The 19,954-nt window shown below is 42.3% G+C and overlaps 1 protein-coding gene across 3 annotated transcripts in view; it reads right to left on the bottom strand.

Annotated features, from left to right (window-relative positions):
- Positions 1-19,954, bottom strand: part of GOSR1 (golgi SNAP receptor complex member 1) — a 118,451-nt gene that overhangs the window by 27,006 nt on the left and 71,491 nt on the right. For 2 of the 3 annotated variants that reach the window (XM_073667976.1, XM_073667977.1), the window contains exon 7: positions 3,756-3,785. The exons of the other annotated variant lie outside the window; for it this stretch is intronic. In XM_073667976.1, coding sequence (XP_073524077.1) covers positions 3,756-3,785 — 30 coding nt within the window. The remainder of the gene's footprint in view (positions 1-3,755; positions 3,786-19,954) is intronic. 3 annotated transcript variants of the gene reach the window in all.

The following is a 19,954-nucleotide window of genomic DNA, read 5'->3' as shown; positions in this document are numbered from 1 at the left end:
TGGGGCCAATGATGATTGCAACCTTTTTATAAATTTCTGGGTGTTAACGGCGCGTAAATTTCTATAAGAGTGGACGGTGGGAGTGTCTTGAGTAGAGTCACAGTTCTTGACAGAGAATGAAAGAAGATTATGGTCAGAGAGTGGAAGGGGAGAGTTAGTAAAGTCAAGTACTGAGCAAAGCCGGGAGAAGATCAGGTCCAATGTGTTCCCGTCCTCATGTGTAGGAGAATTAGCAAGCTGTGAAAGGCCGAAGGAGGAGGTTAGTGATAAAAGATGCGTGGCAGATGGGGAAAGAGGATCGCCAATTGGGATGTTAAAGTCTCCCATGATTATCGTGGGGATGTCGCAGGATAGAAAATTTGGAAGCCAGGCAGCAAAGTGATCCAGGAATTGACGGGGGGGACCTGGAGGGCGATAGACAACCGCCACTCGCAGGGAGAAGGGCCGGTAGAGTCTGACTGTGTGGGCCTCAAAAGAAGGGAAGATAAGGGAAGGTACAGGGGGGATAACCTGAAAAGTACATTTTGTTGAAAGAAGCAGACCAACACCTCCACCTGATCTGTTGTCAGGTCGCGGAGTATGAGAGAAATGTAGGCCACCATAGGAGAGAGCTGCAGCGGCGGTGGTGTCCGACTGCTGGATCCAGGTTTCAGTGAGAGCCAGAAGGTTGAGGGAATTAGAGAGGAAAAAGTCATGGATGTAAGAGAGTTTATTACATGCTGAGCGTGCATTCCAAAGGGCACAGTTGAATGAGACAGAAGATATGCAGGGAATATTAATGAGATTAGCAGGGTTTCTGAATGTAACAGGGAAAGAGTTAGTGTTATTATTACTGGAGGGTCCTGGGTTGGGAGAAATATCACCTGCGACTAATAGAAGGAAGATACAGAGAGTGAGCAGATGATTGAGTGATTTGTGAGAGCGTTTCCTGCGTTGTATGGTGGGAATGAATGGATCTGCGTGGTATAACATTGTGAAGAAAGCATGACAACTGTACATAGGAGAAGAGAGGAGTGAGGGATTAATATGGATGAAGTGTGCCGCATTTGTGGGAGAACGGTGAATGTGGATGATTGTAGCAACCGGAGTATAAATGGCACAGATACAAATGGTGAATACTGTTTGCCAAAAAGATGACCTGGAAGCAAGTTTGTTTAATTGTCTTGCATGTCTTACCTGTCTCCTGCCCTGTCCAACTGCCATTTTCTAACTGCCAGGGCACTTTGATAAATTATGGCACTTCGATAAAGTATGCATAAATGCTATATGCATAAATGCCCCCGCATAAATGCTGCCCCTTAACCAAGTCTCAATATATAGGGACGTATCTGCTTAGATCTACACAGATTTAACTCATTAACAATCAATCACTAGCTTAAAAGACAACAGGAGACCATAAAGTGCATAATAATAATCTTCATTTTTATATAGCGCCAACATATTCCGCAGCGCTTTAAATACATTATCATCGCTGTCACAATCTAAATTCCCTATCAGTATGTCTTTGGAGTGTGGGAAGAAACCGGAGAACCCGGAAGAAACCCATGCAAACACGGGGAGAACATACAAACTCCTTGCAGATGTTGGGATTTCAACCCAGTGCTGCAAGGCTACAGTGCTAACCACTAAGCCAAAGTGCTGCCCACGGTATACTCACCTAACGCCTAATCCTCGAATCCCTCGTCTCCCGTAAATAAGCAAAAATAAAAAACAATAACCATATCCCTTACCTGTCCACCGTGATGACGTAATCCCAGTGTCCCACGGCGATCCGGGTCACTTCTACAACAGTCACACCAACAATCACTGATGTGACTGCTGTAGAAGACAGCACTATACACCGACAGGAATGTAATCACTCCTGTCAGTGTACATTGCTGCGCTGCTGGGGCGGAGTTCACCAGCTGGGTGATCAGGTCGCCATGGGACATCGGGAGGACGGTGGACAGGTGAATATAAGGTGTTTTTTATTTTAATATAGATTTTTACTCTTTTTTTTTTTTTTTTTTTTTAAACACAGCACACAGACGCAGTCTGAAGAGACTACTTCTCCCCTCAGCCACACCTGCTCCCGCTGTTATCAGCGGGAGAGGCCATCGGATGATGGGAGGAGTAGTCTTCCCCAGGTACCATTCTTTGTGCGTTTTTGACTCACTTACTTGAATTGAGTCAGTCAAATACGCAGCAAACATCCAGAGCAAATCCGCAAATATTTTTATACCTGCGTTTTTGCTGTGGATTTGACTGACCCAATTCAAGTCTATGGGTGAAAAATGCTGCAGAAATGCACAAAGAATTGACATGCTGCAGATTTAAATGGAATGACAATCCTGATAGGAAAATTCATGATCATGTGCACAGCACTTCAGGATTGTCATTGCATTAGCTGGCACACGTTTTTGGTGCATTTCCGCGCGGAGAAAACGCATCAAAAACATACAGTGCACATAGCCTAAAGCAGCTTCCTCCTGCTATATCCTAGCTGCCACATTTTGGATTCCAAATTATGATAAAGACACTTATAGTGAGTGACGCAATTTCTTTCTTCCAAAGCATTTTACTGGACTGTTTTTTGAGGTGCCAAACACTACTTGTGAGTCATCCTTGCAGAGCAAGTTTTCTTTTCAGAGAGGAAGAGGACTTAAGAATGACCTATTGGAAGCAGCAATCCTAAAAGTCAATATTGACCCTTCAAAGAGCCTTGCCATATGGAGTAGGATAAAAGCCAAACCAGAATCTCAATTTTCAGACATGTGTTTCAGGTTGTTGCCCATCCTCAGTGCAAAGCATGAGATCTGATTTGGCTGTTAAAGGGTCGTTACTGACTTTTAGGATTGCTACTTCCAATATGTGACACTAGACCCTAGAAATCAAGTCCTCTTTCTCTCTGAAGAGACAATTTGCATATTTCATTTTCCAGAAAAAGGCCTATAAGCATCTTTACCCTGGCATGTCAGGCACGGTTCTCTCCATAAGGAGAAACTTTACCCTTAGATTCTTGCAGATGGACGGCGTTAGTTGTATGTCTGGTTACATTTGAGCCATTCAGAAGTTGCTCTCCCACAGCCTTCATAAACTTTCTATATACTTAGACTACCTGATAAGTGGCATTAAAGGACCGCCGAACAGCTACATAGAAGGTGATCAGCAGTTGTTTAATGGACTGTTTACACAGGCCCATCACACTTCCATGCACACCGAACGATTGTTAATAGATCACTGTCCACATACTCTGCAGTTGTTTTCGGCAGCACGTTTCCTGTTTACAAAGAACAATGTGCTACCAAGAACAATAATTTTTAAGCAAACTTAAAAGTAATTTCACCTGATGAACAATGTTTGTTGGGTGATTGGCTGATTATGAATTGGCCATTGTAAACAGGCTGCCAGTGTAAATGCAACCTTACTCTTCAGTTTATGATGCTCATTCAGACATGGTAGATATTTAGAGAATTTATTTATGCTGATTCAGAACCTAATTCATATATGGTAGTTGTAGGGTATCAAATGCATTTTCATAATGTAATTTACTGCAACATTAATAGACACATCCTATTCATTTTAAAAGGAGATGTACAACTTTTAATACTTTACTAATACTTTTACTTATAAATACTTTACAATATATAAAAAAAACAATTAAAGTGAAAACGACACATGGCACTGTGGCAAGTCAGTTACTCAAAAGTTGCATATGGAACCCTAACCCAAATGGATGCCAAAGGCCACAAACATACGAAGATAGTAAATCTTACCTTATAGTTTCTTCTATAAGACGATCAGAACTGCAAAATAAATAAAAAAATAATGATCATTCAATTAGCTTGATCCCTCCTTTAACCTCTCAGACCAGACGACAAGACAGGCCTCCTTCCTAGGGCTCATTCACAAGACTGTATTTTCGGTCAGAGTGCAATCCGTGAATAAAAACGGATCACACTTTGACTAATATTATTCAATGGGGTAGTACCGGTAAGCGATTTATTTCACTGATTCAATCTGCGTGTGAAAAAAATTGTAGCAGGCATTTGTGTCTTCCGTAAATTGGATGAGACTCTCCCATTCAAGTCTGTTGGTGTGTGTAAAAAAAAGTGTGACTACACACTTATCAATTTAGACCGGACAACCCTTTTAAAAAAGGTTGGGATTATGTTTCCAGAAGGTCATTGAGCGCCGCCCTGTAACTTGTTATTCTTCTGTTATTCCTTTTACATAGTTATATAGGTTGAAAAAAAGACTCCGATCCATCAAGTTCAACCTTTCTCCACCAATCTATAACCCACAATTCTCAATAGTTGGATGAACATGGTATCAATGAAAAAACGCGCTCCTCCGTGAAGACAATGTTGCCAAAGATGTATAGTATTAACAGTATTTTATTGAGACAAATAAAAAGCTATAATTACTACGCATTTCGTGGACATCACTTCCACTTCATCAGGTATATAGCTGCTGCTGACTATACGGTCAGGTGTACATATATACATAGTTACACATGGTATGAATAAAGCCCGCCAGAAACCCTTTGCCGCCAATAAGATAACGGTTTCATTATTCAAAAAGGCATCTAAAATCAACAAGCAAAATAGGGAATTCAAAATCATATGACACGTACATCTCTAAAATGAACATAATTTTAGAAAAATCTGAGAACAAAAAATATACATATAATCAAAAAATGAAAAGCTTTGCAAAATTAATGTGGAACCATTCAATCTCAAAATATAATATCATTTATGTAAATCCAACTTGTATAGTTCTGAATTCATCACAATAGTTCATAATGATCTATTGCAGAATTGAACCTGAAACCTTGCTTATATATTACTGTGGGTGGAGAATACGAGCACCCAGACCACTGCGCTAGATCTCCTATTCGGTACCGTCGTCTGATGAAAATGAAGCATGGGACTTGCAAGTAACAAAAGATGTGAACCAGCCATATATTCTATTCTACATGATGCGAAAGAAAAGTATATAGATATGCAATTGCGCTTACACAATATTTTACTCCATTATTTATATTGAAAGTTGGTACATGTAGTCCAATGTGTTTGAGATGCTGTGGTAGTTTTTTCTTTCATGATTTTACGCCCCTTTAGTATCTAATGCAGAGACCCGTTGTTACAATATACTATGGTGCAGATTTGCTCTTGCAACGCTGCTGGGTGCTTATTGAGAGGTAAAATGGAATGCATCATGATTCTGTCCTCACAACATTTTAAAGGTATTACTTTAGCTAACAACAGCATACAGAAAGGTATTTTAGTAATGTGTAGAGCCCGCTTGTTACAATATACTGTGTTGCCGATTTGCTCTTGCTACACTGCGGAGTGCGTCGGAGTGCGTATTGAGATGTAGAAAGTAATGCATCATGATTCGGTCTTGACATCATTTTGCTTGGGTTAACCACAGCAGGTAACAAGAAATAGGGGGGGGGGGGGGGGGTGGTTTACTGAATCAGTAATAAATATAACTATAAAGCGTGAGGCTATGTGCCCACGATGCAGAAATGAAGCAGAAAATTTCTGCAGCATTTCTGCATCTCCCTGGCAGAAAAAACGCATGCAGATTGTGCATGCGTTTTTCCTGCAGAATACATGCGGATTCACATGCGTATCCACATGCGTTAACGCATGTGTTTCCGCATGCGGACTGACAAGCACTTTCCAGGCGATAGCATCACTTGGAAAGTGCTTGACAACTAGGTCACACTGTATAAATCCATGCAAACAGCATGAATTTATACAGTGTGACTGTAAAAATAAAAAAATAAAAGCTATACTTACTTTTGATGCCGCCGCGTGAGCTGTCGCGCTCCTTCCTGGTTCCTTCCTGGCTTGCCGGCATCTCGCGAGACAGCCTGCAGTCACATGACCGCGACGTCATCTCAGGTCCTGGAAGGAGAAGCGCTGCAGGGGCCGCCGGACAGGTGAATATAAACTTTATTTATTATTTTATTCTTTTTTTTACAGGTTCTATGGTACCCAGGTCTGGATGAGAGTCTCCTCTCCTCCAGACTTGGGTACCATCCGCACATTGAAACGCATATAATCCGCTTGTACAAATGTACAGACGTGGATTCTATGCGTCTCAATGCAAGTCAATGGCTGCGCTTACGCAAAATTAATGAACATGCTGCGGATTTATGAGCGGTGCGGAAACGCTGCGGAAAAATCCGCAGCATGTGCATTGACTTTGCGGAATGCCATTGGGGACCATGGGGTGCGGATTACCATGCGTTTTTGAAGCGTTTCCGCTGCGGAAATTAAGCAGCGGAAACACATGAAAAACGCATCGTGTGCACGCAGCCTGAGACATTCCCCTAAAGCTTGATAGGTTAATAACTATTGAATATTGAGGACTACAACTCTCATAGAAAAACCTCTGTAACTTCATTTAACCCCTGGGGTTTAAGGGTATTTAGTTTATATATAACCCACAATGACATTTGTTGTGAGAAAAGCATCCAGCCTTTGTATAAATGCTGTTATAGTGTCGGCCATTACTACCTCTGGTCGGGCATTGCACAGTCAGACTGCTCTAACTGTAAAGAACCCTTTCCTGTTTAGCAGCCTGATTCACCATTCTTCCACCAGTAATAGAATGGCCCCTGTTCCTTTGTAAGATATTTGGAAGGAATAAATCATGTGCCAGTCCTTTCTATTGAGCACACATTATACATATAAATGCAATCTCCTCTGATTAAACATTTATTTATGAATACATTGACAATTGGATGCTACCATTCCGCTTTGTTAAAGGGGTGTATCCATTCACAATGACCGCATTATGTAGGGGTAGAGACGAAGATTCCTAGGAAGTGTCACTTGCTCAGCAGATTGTTGTAGTTTTAATACAAACAGTGTTTTATCAGCAGAAGATTATTACTACAGGACTAGGTGTTGGGTGCCAGGCAGTCCAGCTAATGTACAATATACAGTGTACAGAAGAAGTTGGCAATCAGTGGTGTGGGCAGGTTTATACAGAGCTCAGCATTCAGAACACTGCTACATCTACATCAGAGAAAAAAGGGATTTTATCAAAACTGCACAGAGTAGCCCAGTAAATGACACATCACTGGAATCAGGTCTCAGCCCCTACATCATACTGCTCTCAGATTGCATAGCAAAAACCTGCTGACACATTCCCTTTAATATCCATGTTTATTTCAAGCATCAGGGGCAAGTCTAGATGTATTTTTCTAGTTGAAAATGATGTTTTTCACCTTTACACTGATCCCGAGGGGGCCCTAAAGGCAGATGTCCTTTAAATTGCTTGATCATCATCTTGGCATTCAGATGGAGCAGTATGAATTTTGCCATTAGGCGGAGATATTGGCAGCCAGTAAAAGGAAATATAGATTTAACTTCTTTTTACAAAGCTGAATTACACAAATGTAACAAAAATGTTTGTGCGTACACCACCGAACATGTGTAGTGAAGAAATGTAACTTCAGAGATGTTGATGAGATTTGTTTTATGGCCTCTCCTAGCACCAAGACTGCTGACAGCAAATAATCAAAGTGAGCAGAAACAATATGATGGGTTCCTACCGCATGAGTGTATTTAAGCTTTCTCCTCGTCAGGCCAGCAGTTGGTAAGCCTTTCCTATGTCATTTGCTATTCAGGAGCCCATCGCAAAGCGGTGAGAGTATGCAGGCAAGAGGCATTACTGAAAGTCATTAACATTAACCGCAATGGTTCCAGCCATGCCAGGAACAAATCTAATGTATTTGCTTACTCCTCTAAAGTAAAGGAATTAACATATGCAGCTGCAACAATAGGAACGCCATGCCTCTCACAACCAGCACTTAACCTTATGGTGAGCGGGAATTTTCCGAAACAATCCGCCTAGGAACTAAATCATTAGATGTGTCCACAATAAATAATGCAATCTAGTAAGAAACCCAAATACGCTGCTACAAGTTCTTCTCACTTTCAAAAAATATGTAGAAGATTGCAAACATTTTTTAGAAACTACATGAATAAGGTGAAATTTTTTTATGCATGCGCATCCTGTCCAACTATGCAACTTTTAGTGACTGGAGGCAGCGAGTGACTCATTAGGCTGAGTTCACATAGCATTTACTCCTACGGTCATCAGTGGTTCCGTTGGGATTTACGTCCGAACCGCCGGGTTTAGGTGTATGTTCCTACAGGGCCATTGACTGCAATGATGCAGACGAAGTCACAGTGTGATCTGTGGTGAATTATTTTCGACCACATACGCCTATTGGAGGAGGGCAACATGATGTAGTCAGCTATGAAAATGATGCACGATAGAGCACATAGTGACTCCGTCTGCATGATTACAGTCAATGGCCCCATCGGTGCATACTCCCAAATCCGTTTTGAGGGGTGTTCAGACATAAGCACCAACGGAGCCACTGAATGTAGAAGAAAACGCTATGTGAACCCAGCCTAAGTTCATAACTAATTTACACCTGATTTTCCGGCCTTGTCAAATAACATTCACAGACATGTTAAGAATGATCCAGTGTTGTAGTGGGGGTCACCATTTGTGCAATTCTCGATTACTTGAAGAGCATCTAGATCATACATGTCAAACTCTGGCCCGTGAGCCAAATCTGGCTGGCAGGTGATTATATTTGGCCCGCGACAACAGAACCACCACCCAATGTGGGGCCCATTATTCTGTATGGAGCACTATGTGGGGTCCATTATTCTGTATGGCGGACTATGTGGGACCCATTATACTGTATGGAAAGCTATGTGGGGCCCATTATTCTGTATACTGGTAGGCTCGCAACTTTGTCCAAGTTTTTCATTTTGGCCCTCTGTGTGTTTGGAGTATGACATCCCTGATCTAGAGTCATCTCAGTGCTCTATAACAGCTTTTGCACTACTACAACTCCCAGCAAGCCCTAAGAGCAGCAAGCCCCAGCTTACTCATCACTCATTTACATTATTGTCCTAAATTGAGAGTGTACGGAAAGATAAAGTTTGTTAAAGCAAAATGTGTCTTCCACCATTCATCAGATGCATCATACTAGGATTTGCATTATCTGTAACTGCTCAGATTCTCTGCTCTCACTGAAAAACAAAAGGAACAATAAAAGAAATCATATCACACAGCAGAGCAACAGAAAAGCTGTGGAAGAAGGAGGAAGTGATGAAGGTGGATGCCTGTACAGATGGATACAGAAAATCTAAAGTGCTAGTAAGTATAATTATTATACAAAGTCATTCTACTAATTGATTGAGACCAAGACTGCTCAGTTCCTTCAGTACAAAATCTTAGTTATACGTTTCTAAATATTCTGCTATGTGGAATGAAGTTTGTAGACATGATATGAAAGGATCAGGCATGTAGAAATTTAGCGCATCTCACTCTCATCCCCCAGCCCCATTCTTCATACATCTGCTACAGTGGTGGCCAAAAGTATTGGCACCCCTGCAATTCTGTCAGATAATACTCAGTTTCTTCCTGAAAATGATTGCAATCACAAATTCTTTGGTATTATTATCTTCATTTAATTTGTCTTCAATGAAAAAACATAAAAAGAATTGTCCTAAAGCCAAATTGGATACAATTCCACACCAAACCTAAAAAAGGGGGTGGACAAAAGTATTGGCACTGTTTGAAAAATCATGTGATGCTTCTCTAATTCGTGTAATTAACAGCACCTGTAACTTACCTGTGGCACCTAACAGGTGTTGGCAATAACTAAATCACACTTGCACCCAGTTAACATGGATTAAAGTTGACTCAACCTCTGTCCTGTGTCCTTGTGTGTACCACATTGAGCATGGAGAAAAGAAAGAAGACCAAAGAACTGTCTGAGGACTTGAGAAACCAAATTGTGAGGAAGCATGAGCAATCTCAAGGCTACAAGTCCATCTCCAAAGACCTGAATGTTCCTGTGTCTTCCGTGCGCAGTGTCATCAAGAAGTTTAAAGCCCATGGCACTGTGGCTAACCTCCCTAGATGTGGACAGAAAAGAAAAATTGACGAGAGATTTCAACGCAAGATTGTGCGGATGGTGGATAAAGAACCTCAACTAACATCCAAACAAGTTCAAGCTGCCCTGCAGTCCGAGGGTACAACAGTGTCAACCCGTACTATCCGTCGGCGTCTGAATGAAAAGGGACTGTATGGTAGGATACCCAGGAAGACCCCACTTCTTACCCCGAGACATAAAAAAGCCAGGCTGGAGTTTGCCAAAACTTACCTGAGAAAGCCTAAAATGTTTTGGAAGAATGTTCTCTGGTCACATGAGACAAAAGTAGAGCTTTTTGGGAAAAAGCATCAACATAAGAGTGTACAGGAAAAAAAAAGAGGCATTCAAAGAAAAGAACACGGTCCCTACAGTCAAACATGGCGGAGGTTCCCTGATGTTTTGGGGTTGCTTTGCAGCCTCTGGCACTGCACTGCTTGACCGTGTGCATGGCATTATGAAGTCTGAAGACTACCAACAAATTTTGCAGCATAATGTAGGGCCCAGTGTGAGAAAGCTGGGTCTCCCTCAGAGGTCATGGGTCTTCCAGCAGGACAATGACCCAAAACACACTTCCAAAAGCACTATAAAATGGTTTGAGAGAAAGCACTGGAGACTTCTAAGGTGGCCAGCAATGAGTCCACACCTGAATCCCATACAACACATGTGGAGAGATCTCAAAATGGTAGTTTGGAGAAGGCACCCTTCAAATATCAGGGACCTGGAGCAGTTTGCCAAAGAAGAATGGTCTACAATTCCAGCAGAGCATTGTAAGAAACTCATTGATGGTTACCGGAAGCGGTTGTTCGCAGTTATTTTGGCTAAAGGTTGTGCAACCAAGTATTAGGCTGAGGGTGCCAATACTTTTGTCTGGCCCATTTTTTGGAGTTTTGTGTGAAATGATCAATGATTTTATTTTTGCTTCATTCTCTTTTGTGTTTTTTCCTTGCAAGCAAATTAAATGAAGATAATAATACCAAAGAAATTGTGATTGCAATCATTTTCAGGAAGAAACTGAGTATTATCTGACAGAATTGCAGGGGTGCCAATACTTTTGGCCACCACTGTATAAAGGGATTGTTGAGAAACCCCCATACTTATTAGATGGTTGTCCCAGGTCAAAGATATGGAAAGTTTCAAAATAAGCAATACTTACCCAATGAAACCTAGCAGCTTTGTGGCTCCCTGGAGTGCAAAAGACATCTTGCCTACAACATGTGACCTCTGCAGCTTGTGCCATCTACCCTGGCACGGCCGATGAGCTCACTGATTAGCAGCAGAGGTAAATGTTGTAGACAGGACATCATTGCTACAGCTCTGTCAACAAAGACCTAAAGGGAGTAGTGGAAAGGTGGCATTGGATTCAACAGGGAAGAATCGTCATTTTGATCTTTTAGAACAGTCACCATCAACCAAAGAAAAAGGAAAGACGTTAGTCATCCTCAAGTATTATTCAATTCTATAATGAGAGGTCACTAGTTCTCCAAATTTCCATGGCTACTAACCATGGCGGCCATAGCTTACTACTACTACCAGGTCCTAGGCAGGAGAAAGCGCTCCGGAGCAATACTGACAGGTGAGGAAAGAATACAGCCCAGTGATGAAATAGCTTCTATAATAGATAAGTTTCTATTTTTGAGGAAAGATCAAAACTGAGTGATGCGCCTTTTGCATAGACATAGTCTGTCACCTGATCTTGATGAAACCGGCAAAAGCATCAGTAATCATCTAATATTTATAGGCATCTAACACACTGACAATACCATTCTATAACCACTCTGTTTCTACTCACTAAAGTAGCCATCCACAGACGCAATGATTTAAAAGGCAAAGTTCCCTCGCCAGTCCCTTCCAGGCACAATTAACACTTTATATAATCTCCAGCGATAACTCTGGCTTTGAGCAAGACGATCTAACAATGTCAGACTCACAACGTAATAAATGTATAATCAAAATCATATGATTAGATTATACACTATGCCTGGGTAGTTTAATTGTACACCCCATGCACATTACTCAAGACTGCTAAATGTGACCATAAAACCATGTACACTCACTAATCCACGTACTTCTCTCCGCCCTGCTGAGGGCACAGCACAGGACGGTACCAGCGCCGGCGCTTTTTGGCCTTTCCCTGAGTCTGCGCAGAACAGTACTGTGCTCAGCCCTCAGCGGGGCAGAGAGGAGTACGCCTGTGCAGGAGTGCGATGGAGGACACAGTGTGGATGACATAGGACTAGTGTTGAGCGAGTATGTTCTATTAACCCTTTCGCCGAGTACGCTCAGGCCGAGCTCCGAGTATTTACAGCTGCTCGGTGATAAGGTTAAATCGCTCCCATGTGCATGATTTGCGACTGTTTGACAGTTTTAATACATGTGAGGAATGTCTATTTCTTACACATTCCTCACATGTAATAAAGCTGTCAAACAGTTGCAAATCATGCACACGGGAGCGATTTAACCTTATCACCGAGCAGCTGTAAATACTCGGAGCTCGGTCCGAGCATACTCAGACAGAACATACTCGCTCAACCCTACATAGGACGCATCATCCACATGAAGCAGAGAAGGAGGACGGCACCGCAAGAAGAGGTGGTGCCGGACCAAAACCAGCGACGCCCATGGACAGGTTCCCTTTAACAAGTTTCTCGACTTGCAAGTTAGAATCACAGGCAACCTCTCAATAAAGGAAAAAAAAAAGACTTAATATGGAAGACAGATATTTTATAAAGAAGGGCAGCACTTTAATCAAATATAGGTGAAAACAGAGGACTGTTTTTTACACTTTCATACATAGACTAATAGTCATTTATTTTTCACCTATATTTGAATATTGTGCTGCCTATATTTTTTGGAAATTTGTACATTGTGATATCAAAGATCCTGGTGCTACTTTATCTTGTTTTGACAGATACCAAAATGTGTATTAAATCCCCTATTTTTTTTTTTGATAAATTCTATATGCAAGTAATACAGTTTAAAACGTCATATATTCAATGTTTGCACATGTCTTGCACACATAGTGTGCAACTACGCTTTTTGGAATGCTTTTAATGCAGTGGTAGCTGATTGTACCCGTTCACACTTGCGCCCATCTAGGTGTCAGGATAGAGATAACAGAGTAGATATTTGATATATGGTTCAAATTTATTCTCATGCCCTATTCTCTCTGCCATGACAGTGCTCTGTAGCTGCTACATGAGGGGAGTACGGCCTCTTACCTGCGAAAGTTCGCGGCTCTTCTTTTGATTAGCTGCCTGGTGTGAAGTCACATGTGTCACTCCGCGATGACGACATCGTGCCAGTCCGGCTAATCAAAAGAAGAGCCACTGACATAAGTAGCTAAGATCTCCTCCCATGCGGTAGCCACAAACCACTGTCATGGCCGATGGAATGGGACGTGTGAATCGATTAGCACCAACTCTAATAGACAATCTACAACTGAAACGCCACCTCTGCATTTATTTTTGATCTGTTACAATAAAGCAATTTAGCAATTATTGCTCTAGATGGAAAGCCAGTCTGTTTTAAACATTAATGGAAGGCGTGCATTTACCCCTTATTTCCAGCACCATTGACACTTAAATGCACAAACACTTAAGAGTGAGCCTTAGCTAATTTGATTTCTGGTAATATTCAGCACAGATTGTAACCTGCTAGCAGCACCGTAGTGCCGTGGAACATGGCCAGTTATGAAAAGAAGAAGAGAAAAGAATAATAAAAAAAAAAGTGCTGACAGGTCAGAGCATTCACAAGGTCCAAGATGAAGCAGATGGTCACAGCTTGGCATTTGTGAGCAGTCGACCTGCAGTTCATCAATGCAGCATTGACTCAGTAATAAATGTGATATACAAGCTTGGACACCTGGCTAAACCGTAATGAATTAAAAAAAAAGCAAGTATGTGTTTTGCATTTTTTTTAATCTACAAGAAATAAAAAACAATGGCCTTGGTATTGTAATTCTGGAGAAAGATCAACTAAAAACACCTTGGAAACATTTCTAATTGCAAAAAATTTGAATTATATGAAAAAAATAATTAAAAATTTGGGTAGAAGAGATCTTGATCACTAAATAAACAAGACTGAAACAAAGCCGATTATTTGCAACAATTCCTACATACATGTCAGAAATAATATGGAATCCAGAGAAAGGGTACTCGAGGAGAATCCCACGCCTAAAAGGGAATCAGTCAGCGGGTTTTTGCTATGGAATCTGAGAGCAGAATGATGTAGCGGTAGAGACCCTGTTTGTAGCGATGTGTCACTTACTGGGCTGCTTGCTGCAGTTTTAATAGATTCCTTGTTCTCTCTGTTGTAGATGTTGCAGTGCTCAGAATGCTGAGCCCTTTATAACACCACCCATATCCCTGATTGGCAGCTTTCTATGTACACAATACATTATCAGCAAACTACCAATCAGAGGTGGAGGTGGGGTTATGCAGATTAGACTGACTAGCCTGCACATGACTCTTAGTCCGGTAGTGATAATCTCCTGCTGATGAAACACTGATTGTATTGAAACTACAGCAATCTGCTGAGCAAGTGACACATTGCTGGAATCAGAGTTTCTGCCCCTACATAATGTTGCTCTCAGATTAAATAACAAAAACCATCTTACAGATTCTTTTTAAGAGAGGGCCTGTTACTTTTCCTGACATCACTTCAGCAGTATATATTCTATCCCCCCAGCAATTCTTGGGTATCTTTTGCTGCTCTGTTCCTGTTATTTCTAAAGGAGTTAGATAAAGGTGGATAGACGTATGTGTAGGGCAGGAGTCACCAATCTGTGGCTCAGTAGCCACATGTGGCTCGCGACTGAGTGCCAGCTTTAGCACCTGATGCATTTAGCTATGAAAAGAAAGCTATACTTATGTGTTACTGCTGAAATTGGACAGAAAATAAGATAGAATAGGTACAGAAATGGTGCATCTAGCACGGTCAGCAGTTTTCCAGGGTGAAATTATATCTAATGAGTTGGATACTGACTTACAAGGTAGCTATCTATAGGTGACAGTTTTCATCCTAATGGAGAACAAATTTGGATATGGGATTTCTATGCAATAGTAATCCATAAGCTGTCAAAGGAGAGCAAGTACTAAACCATGAGATTTATTATTTATTAGATTGTGAGTCAAATACTTTTTTCCTTATTTCATATACACCCCCCCCAAAAAAAAGACAACTAAAGTGACATTTTCCCATGAAATTCAAGGACATTAAGCCATAATTGTGTAAATTGTAATGATATTCTCTCAAACATTGTAAAGTACATGACAGTGTTAACAAGGCAGACACAATCCAAATGTGGTGAGAGAGGAGTAATTATTGGTGTTTCATTTGGGGTCATAATCTAATTAAAACTATCTCAATTTCTGGTCACTCTGAAAACATTACAGGAGATTGGTCTTTACAGAACGAGATTTGATCCTTTGTGCAGCAAAACCTTACGGTGAATAGGTCAAAGCGCAGGCAGTGATGGGGAAATTGCTTCAACTTACATCAAATGGGTAATTTCTAAGAAAGGCAGAAAAGATTCAAGCCTAAAGAAATCATGCGAGCTCTCATTTGTCTGCAGTGCTGGGAATCGTCGAGGATAAAAGAAACGCTGGGGAGAGATGAAAGGACTGAGCAGATCCACATCTGGTTTAAGTAAAAATGTTTATAATTAGGTGGAAGCTCTCGTTCCCTTGAGTTTTCGGCTTCATTAGTACACAGCTCCTGGGTTTGGAGACAATTCACAGATCTAATAAGTTTATAGTCTTTTTCTTCTTTAATAAACTGCTCCCAGCCAAGTAAGCAAAAACTTTTTTTATTTATACAAAATGAAGCAGATTAGTAAATATTTACCATATATTGATATGATTAAAGTGATTTTGTTAGTAATAGATCAAGTTGGGGGAAAAAAAACTAAAAAACAAGAAAACCAAAGATTTCGATCTAAAGGATCCATTTCACGCTTCTATTTTATATCCGTTTTTGCTTCATTTTTAATGGATCTGTTTTTAATAGAGGTATGTCTGAAAAACTTCAAGGTCTCAATCAGTTTTTTCTCATAAGAGTTCTGTGTTTTTCACTCATACCCATTATAGTAAATGCAGCTGTTCACAAGTCAGTGCATTTTTGCAGCCCGAGTGGTCTGCACAAAATCACAGAGACATGTCAGATTTTGATCAGAGTCTTGGATCAATCTCACCAACACGAGTCTATGAGTCCATGAAAAATTACTCCTAATTGGAGTAAGGGTTTAACCCTAGAACGCAAGACCATAAAAATCTACTTTTTCACATACCTGGGGCCTTTTAGGCCCGTGTGCAAATAACATGGAATAACTCAAACAAAAATGACAAACCACTATATACCTGAGGAATACCTAGAGTTTCAAAATTCTAACTAAAGTAATCTTGCAGAAAATAGAAAACAATTAACAGGGCGGGCCTGCGAGGCCCCAGGTATGCGTTCTAGGGTTAAGAATTACAGCTCTTTAATATGTAGCTTTCTGTTTTTAAAGTGATCAAAAGGTAATTGGACAATTATCTCAAAAGCTCTTTAATGGGCTATTCCCTCGTTAATCCATCATCAATTAAGCAGGTAAAAGATCTGGAGCTAATTCCAGGTGTGGCATTTGCATTTGGAAGCTGTAGCTATGAACCCTCAACATGCGGTCAAAGGAGCTCTCAATGAAAGAGAAACAGACCATCATTAGGTTGAGAGAGATAGCAGAGATGTTAAGAGTGGCCAAATCAACAGTTTGGTACATTCTGTAACAAAAAAAAAAAAAGAGCACACTGGTGAGCTTGGGAACTCAAAAAGGCCTGGTCGTCCACTACAGCCAACAGTGGTGGATGATCGCAGAATCCTTTCCATGGTGAAAAAGCCCTGCCACTGGGCAGCACAGTGGCTCAGTGGTTAGCACTGCAGCCTTGCAGCTGGGGTCCCGGGTTCAAATCCCACCAAGGATAACATCTGCAAGGAGTTTGTATGTTCTCCCCGTGTTTGCGTGGGTTTCCTCCGGGTACTCCGGTTTCCTCCCGCACTCCAAAGACATACTGATAGGGGATTTAGACTGTGAGCCCCAATGGGGACAGTGCTCATAATGTCTGTAAAGCGCTGTGGAATTAATGGTGCTATATAAGTGAGTAAAATAAAGAAATATGCACCCAATTGAAGAACACTCTCCAGGAAGTATGTGTTTCAGTATCTAAGTCTACCATAGAGAGAAGACTTCATGAGAGCAAATACAGAGAGTTCACTACAAGGTGCTAACCATTAATCAGCCTTAAAAATAGAAAGGCCAGATTAGACTTTGCCAAAAAACATCTAAAGCCAGCCCAGTCCTGGAAAAGCATTCTTTTGGACAGATGAAACTGTACCAGAATGATGGAAAAAAAGAAGGTATGGAGAAGGTTGGAACGACTCATGATTCAAAGCTCACCACATCCTCTGTAAGACATGGTGGAGGCAGTGTGATGGCATGGGCATGCATGGCTTCCAATGGAGCTGGGTCACTAGTGTTTATTGATGAGGTGACTGAAGACAGAAGCAGCCGGATGAATTCTGAAGTGCACAGGGCGATACCTTCTGCTCCCTTCAACCAAATGCAGCAAGGCTGATTGTCCATCTGTACTGTGAAGCACCTTCCAATGACCCAAAACAGACTGCGAAAGCAACCCAGGAGTTCTTTAAAGAGGTTGTCTAGTCAAAAGTGATAAGTGAATCCCCCCAGCACTATTTGGTGCTACATGGACAACAGCAACCACGGCATGCAAGGTGTTCGACAGACCTCAGCTAAAGTCTCCCATACACGTTAGATAGCTGTCGGCCCACAATGTAGCTGTAACCCTAACCCCAAACAATCATTCAGTTGATGTCACGGGTGTGTTGCCACGAAGATCATCACGAGTACACAGCCTGACTTCTCGCAGCTGACTTGTTGGTGCTTTGTGTTTCTCGACAGTGAGGGAGTTAATTCTCTCTCTCTCTCTGGGCTAGATGAGGTCCAGCCTCGCCCAGCTGCAATCAATACTTCTGTAGTGAGACTCCTTCATATACCTGCTGGTCTGTTTGGGAGGTGTCGGTGAAAGCATTTCATTCAGACTGACAGAGCGGATCGTGGTGTTTGGAGTTGCTGAGATAAGTGTATTTGGAAGTGTTTTTTCCCTTTCCTCGCTTTATCATTTATCTCCTTTCCCGTTGGTTTTCCCTCTGTTGTAGTTGAGAAGTTGTTTGTATGCAAGGTGGTTTTGGTTTTTCCCTTGTACTGTCTCGTTCGTCTAAATACTGTGTTTGGGCATATTATTTCTTGTTCCCTTTGGTTGTGATCGGGGTCCTTCTCAGGACTAGATTACTGAGGTGCAGGGATCTTCAGGAGGTAGGGGTTACGCTGGCGGCCTGGACCTCTGTACCTTTAACAGTACCTCCAGGTTGAGGGATTAGTCAGGGCCCCAGCTTAGGGTCAGCTTAGGCCCCCTACCTCCAGTATACAGTGACAGCGTGACATTTTCACCGACCCACTTAGTTTTTCTCCAGCTACTATGGATCCAGTAGCCGGTCTAGCTCGGCAATTGCAGAGTTTGTCCATGGAGCTGGCGGACGTTAGGTCCAAGGTTTGGCATCCTCAGGAGCAAGCCGGACCAGAACCTAAAGTAGCTCTCCCTGATAGGTTCACTGGGGGGCGGGACAAGTTTTTTGTTTTCCGGGAGGCATGTAAATTGTACTTTCGGCTGCGGCCTCGGTCATCGGGGAGTGAAGAACAAAGGGTGGGAATTGTCATCTCGCTCCTACAAGGGGACCCACAATCTTGGGCGTTCTCTCTTCCCCCGGGTTCCCCGGCTCTCCAGTCAGTGGATAGGTTTTTCGCTGCCCTGGGACTCGTATATGATGACCCAGATCGGATCTCCCTGGCTGAGTCTAAGTTACGTAGGATCCAGCAGGGAGATCGTCCGGCGGAGGAATTCTGTTCGGAGTTCCGTAGGTGGGCCACGGACACCCAGTGGAATGACCCGGCTCTTAGGAGCCAGTTTTGTCATGGTTTATCTGACAAATTACAGGATGTGTTGGCACAGTATGACTCTCCCGTGTCTCTGGAAGCCGCTATGGCCCTCGCTATTCGCGTGGACAGACGGCTTCGGGAGAGGTGCGGGATAACTCTACCCCCTGTGATGACTCCACCTCCTACAAGGTCCCCTCATATGGTGGTTCCCCTGGTCAGTCCAGAGGAGCCTATGCAATTAGGAGGGACATCATTTTGGGGGAGGGGACCGGTGGTGCGCCATAAGGCAGGAAGGTGTTTCTTCTGCGGGAGAAAGGGACATTTTATTGGGGGGTGTCCATCCCGTCCCTTGCAGAGTGAAGAGTCGTCGGAAAACTGTTGATCCCAGGTTGTGTGGTGGACGGCAATCTGGGAGTAGGTATTTCGTCCCTAGGTTCGTCTCAGTTTCTCGTACCGGCGGAGGTGGTGGTGGGTACGAGAACTGAGAGGATATCTGTTCTTCTGGATAGTGGGACCGGGGCTAATCTGGTTGATGCTCGGTTTGCCCGGGTTCAAGGTATGCGGTTGAGTGAATTGGCTAAACCCATCCCCATATTCTCGATCGATGCCAGGCCTCTCGGGCAGGGAAGTTTTTTGCAAGTTGTGCATGATGTAAAACTTCAAGTGGGGGCAATACATAAAGAACTGTTGTCTTGCTACGTGTTGGAGGGTCTTCCCACTCCTATTGTGTTGGGCCTTCCTTGGTTAGCTAAGCATAACCCGGTTATTAATTGGCAAACCAGGGAGATAAGCCAATGGAGTAAATTCTGTAATAAAAACTGCATGAACACGGTTATTGGTGCGGTTACTCCTTGGGTCTTACCTCCATTTCTGGCGGACTTTGAGGATGTATTCTCGGAGAAAGGGTGTCAGGAACTACCTCCTCATCGCGTGTATGACTGTTCTGTAAAACTGCTCCCTGAGGCCAAGTTACCTAAAGCTAGGTTGTATAACCTTTCTGGTCC

This window comes from Phyllobates terribilis, unplaced genomic scaffold, assembly GCF_046119375.1.
Source record: "Phyllobates terribilis strain yellow unplaced genomic scaffold, ASM4611937v1 Scaffold_2__4_contigs__length_985480577, whole genome shotgun sequence".
Classification (NCBI taxonomy): Eukaryota; Metazoa; Chordata; class Amphibia; order Anura; family Dendrobatidae; genus Phyllobates; species Phyllobates terribilis.
Note: the sequence above shows the minus strand (reverse complement) of the source record. Positions and strands in the feature narration are given on the sequence as shown.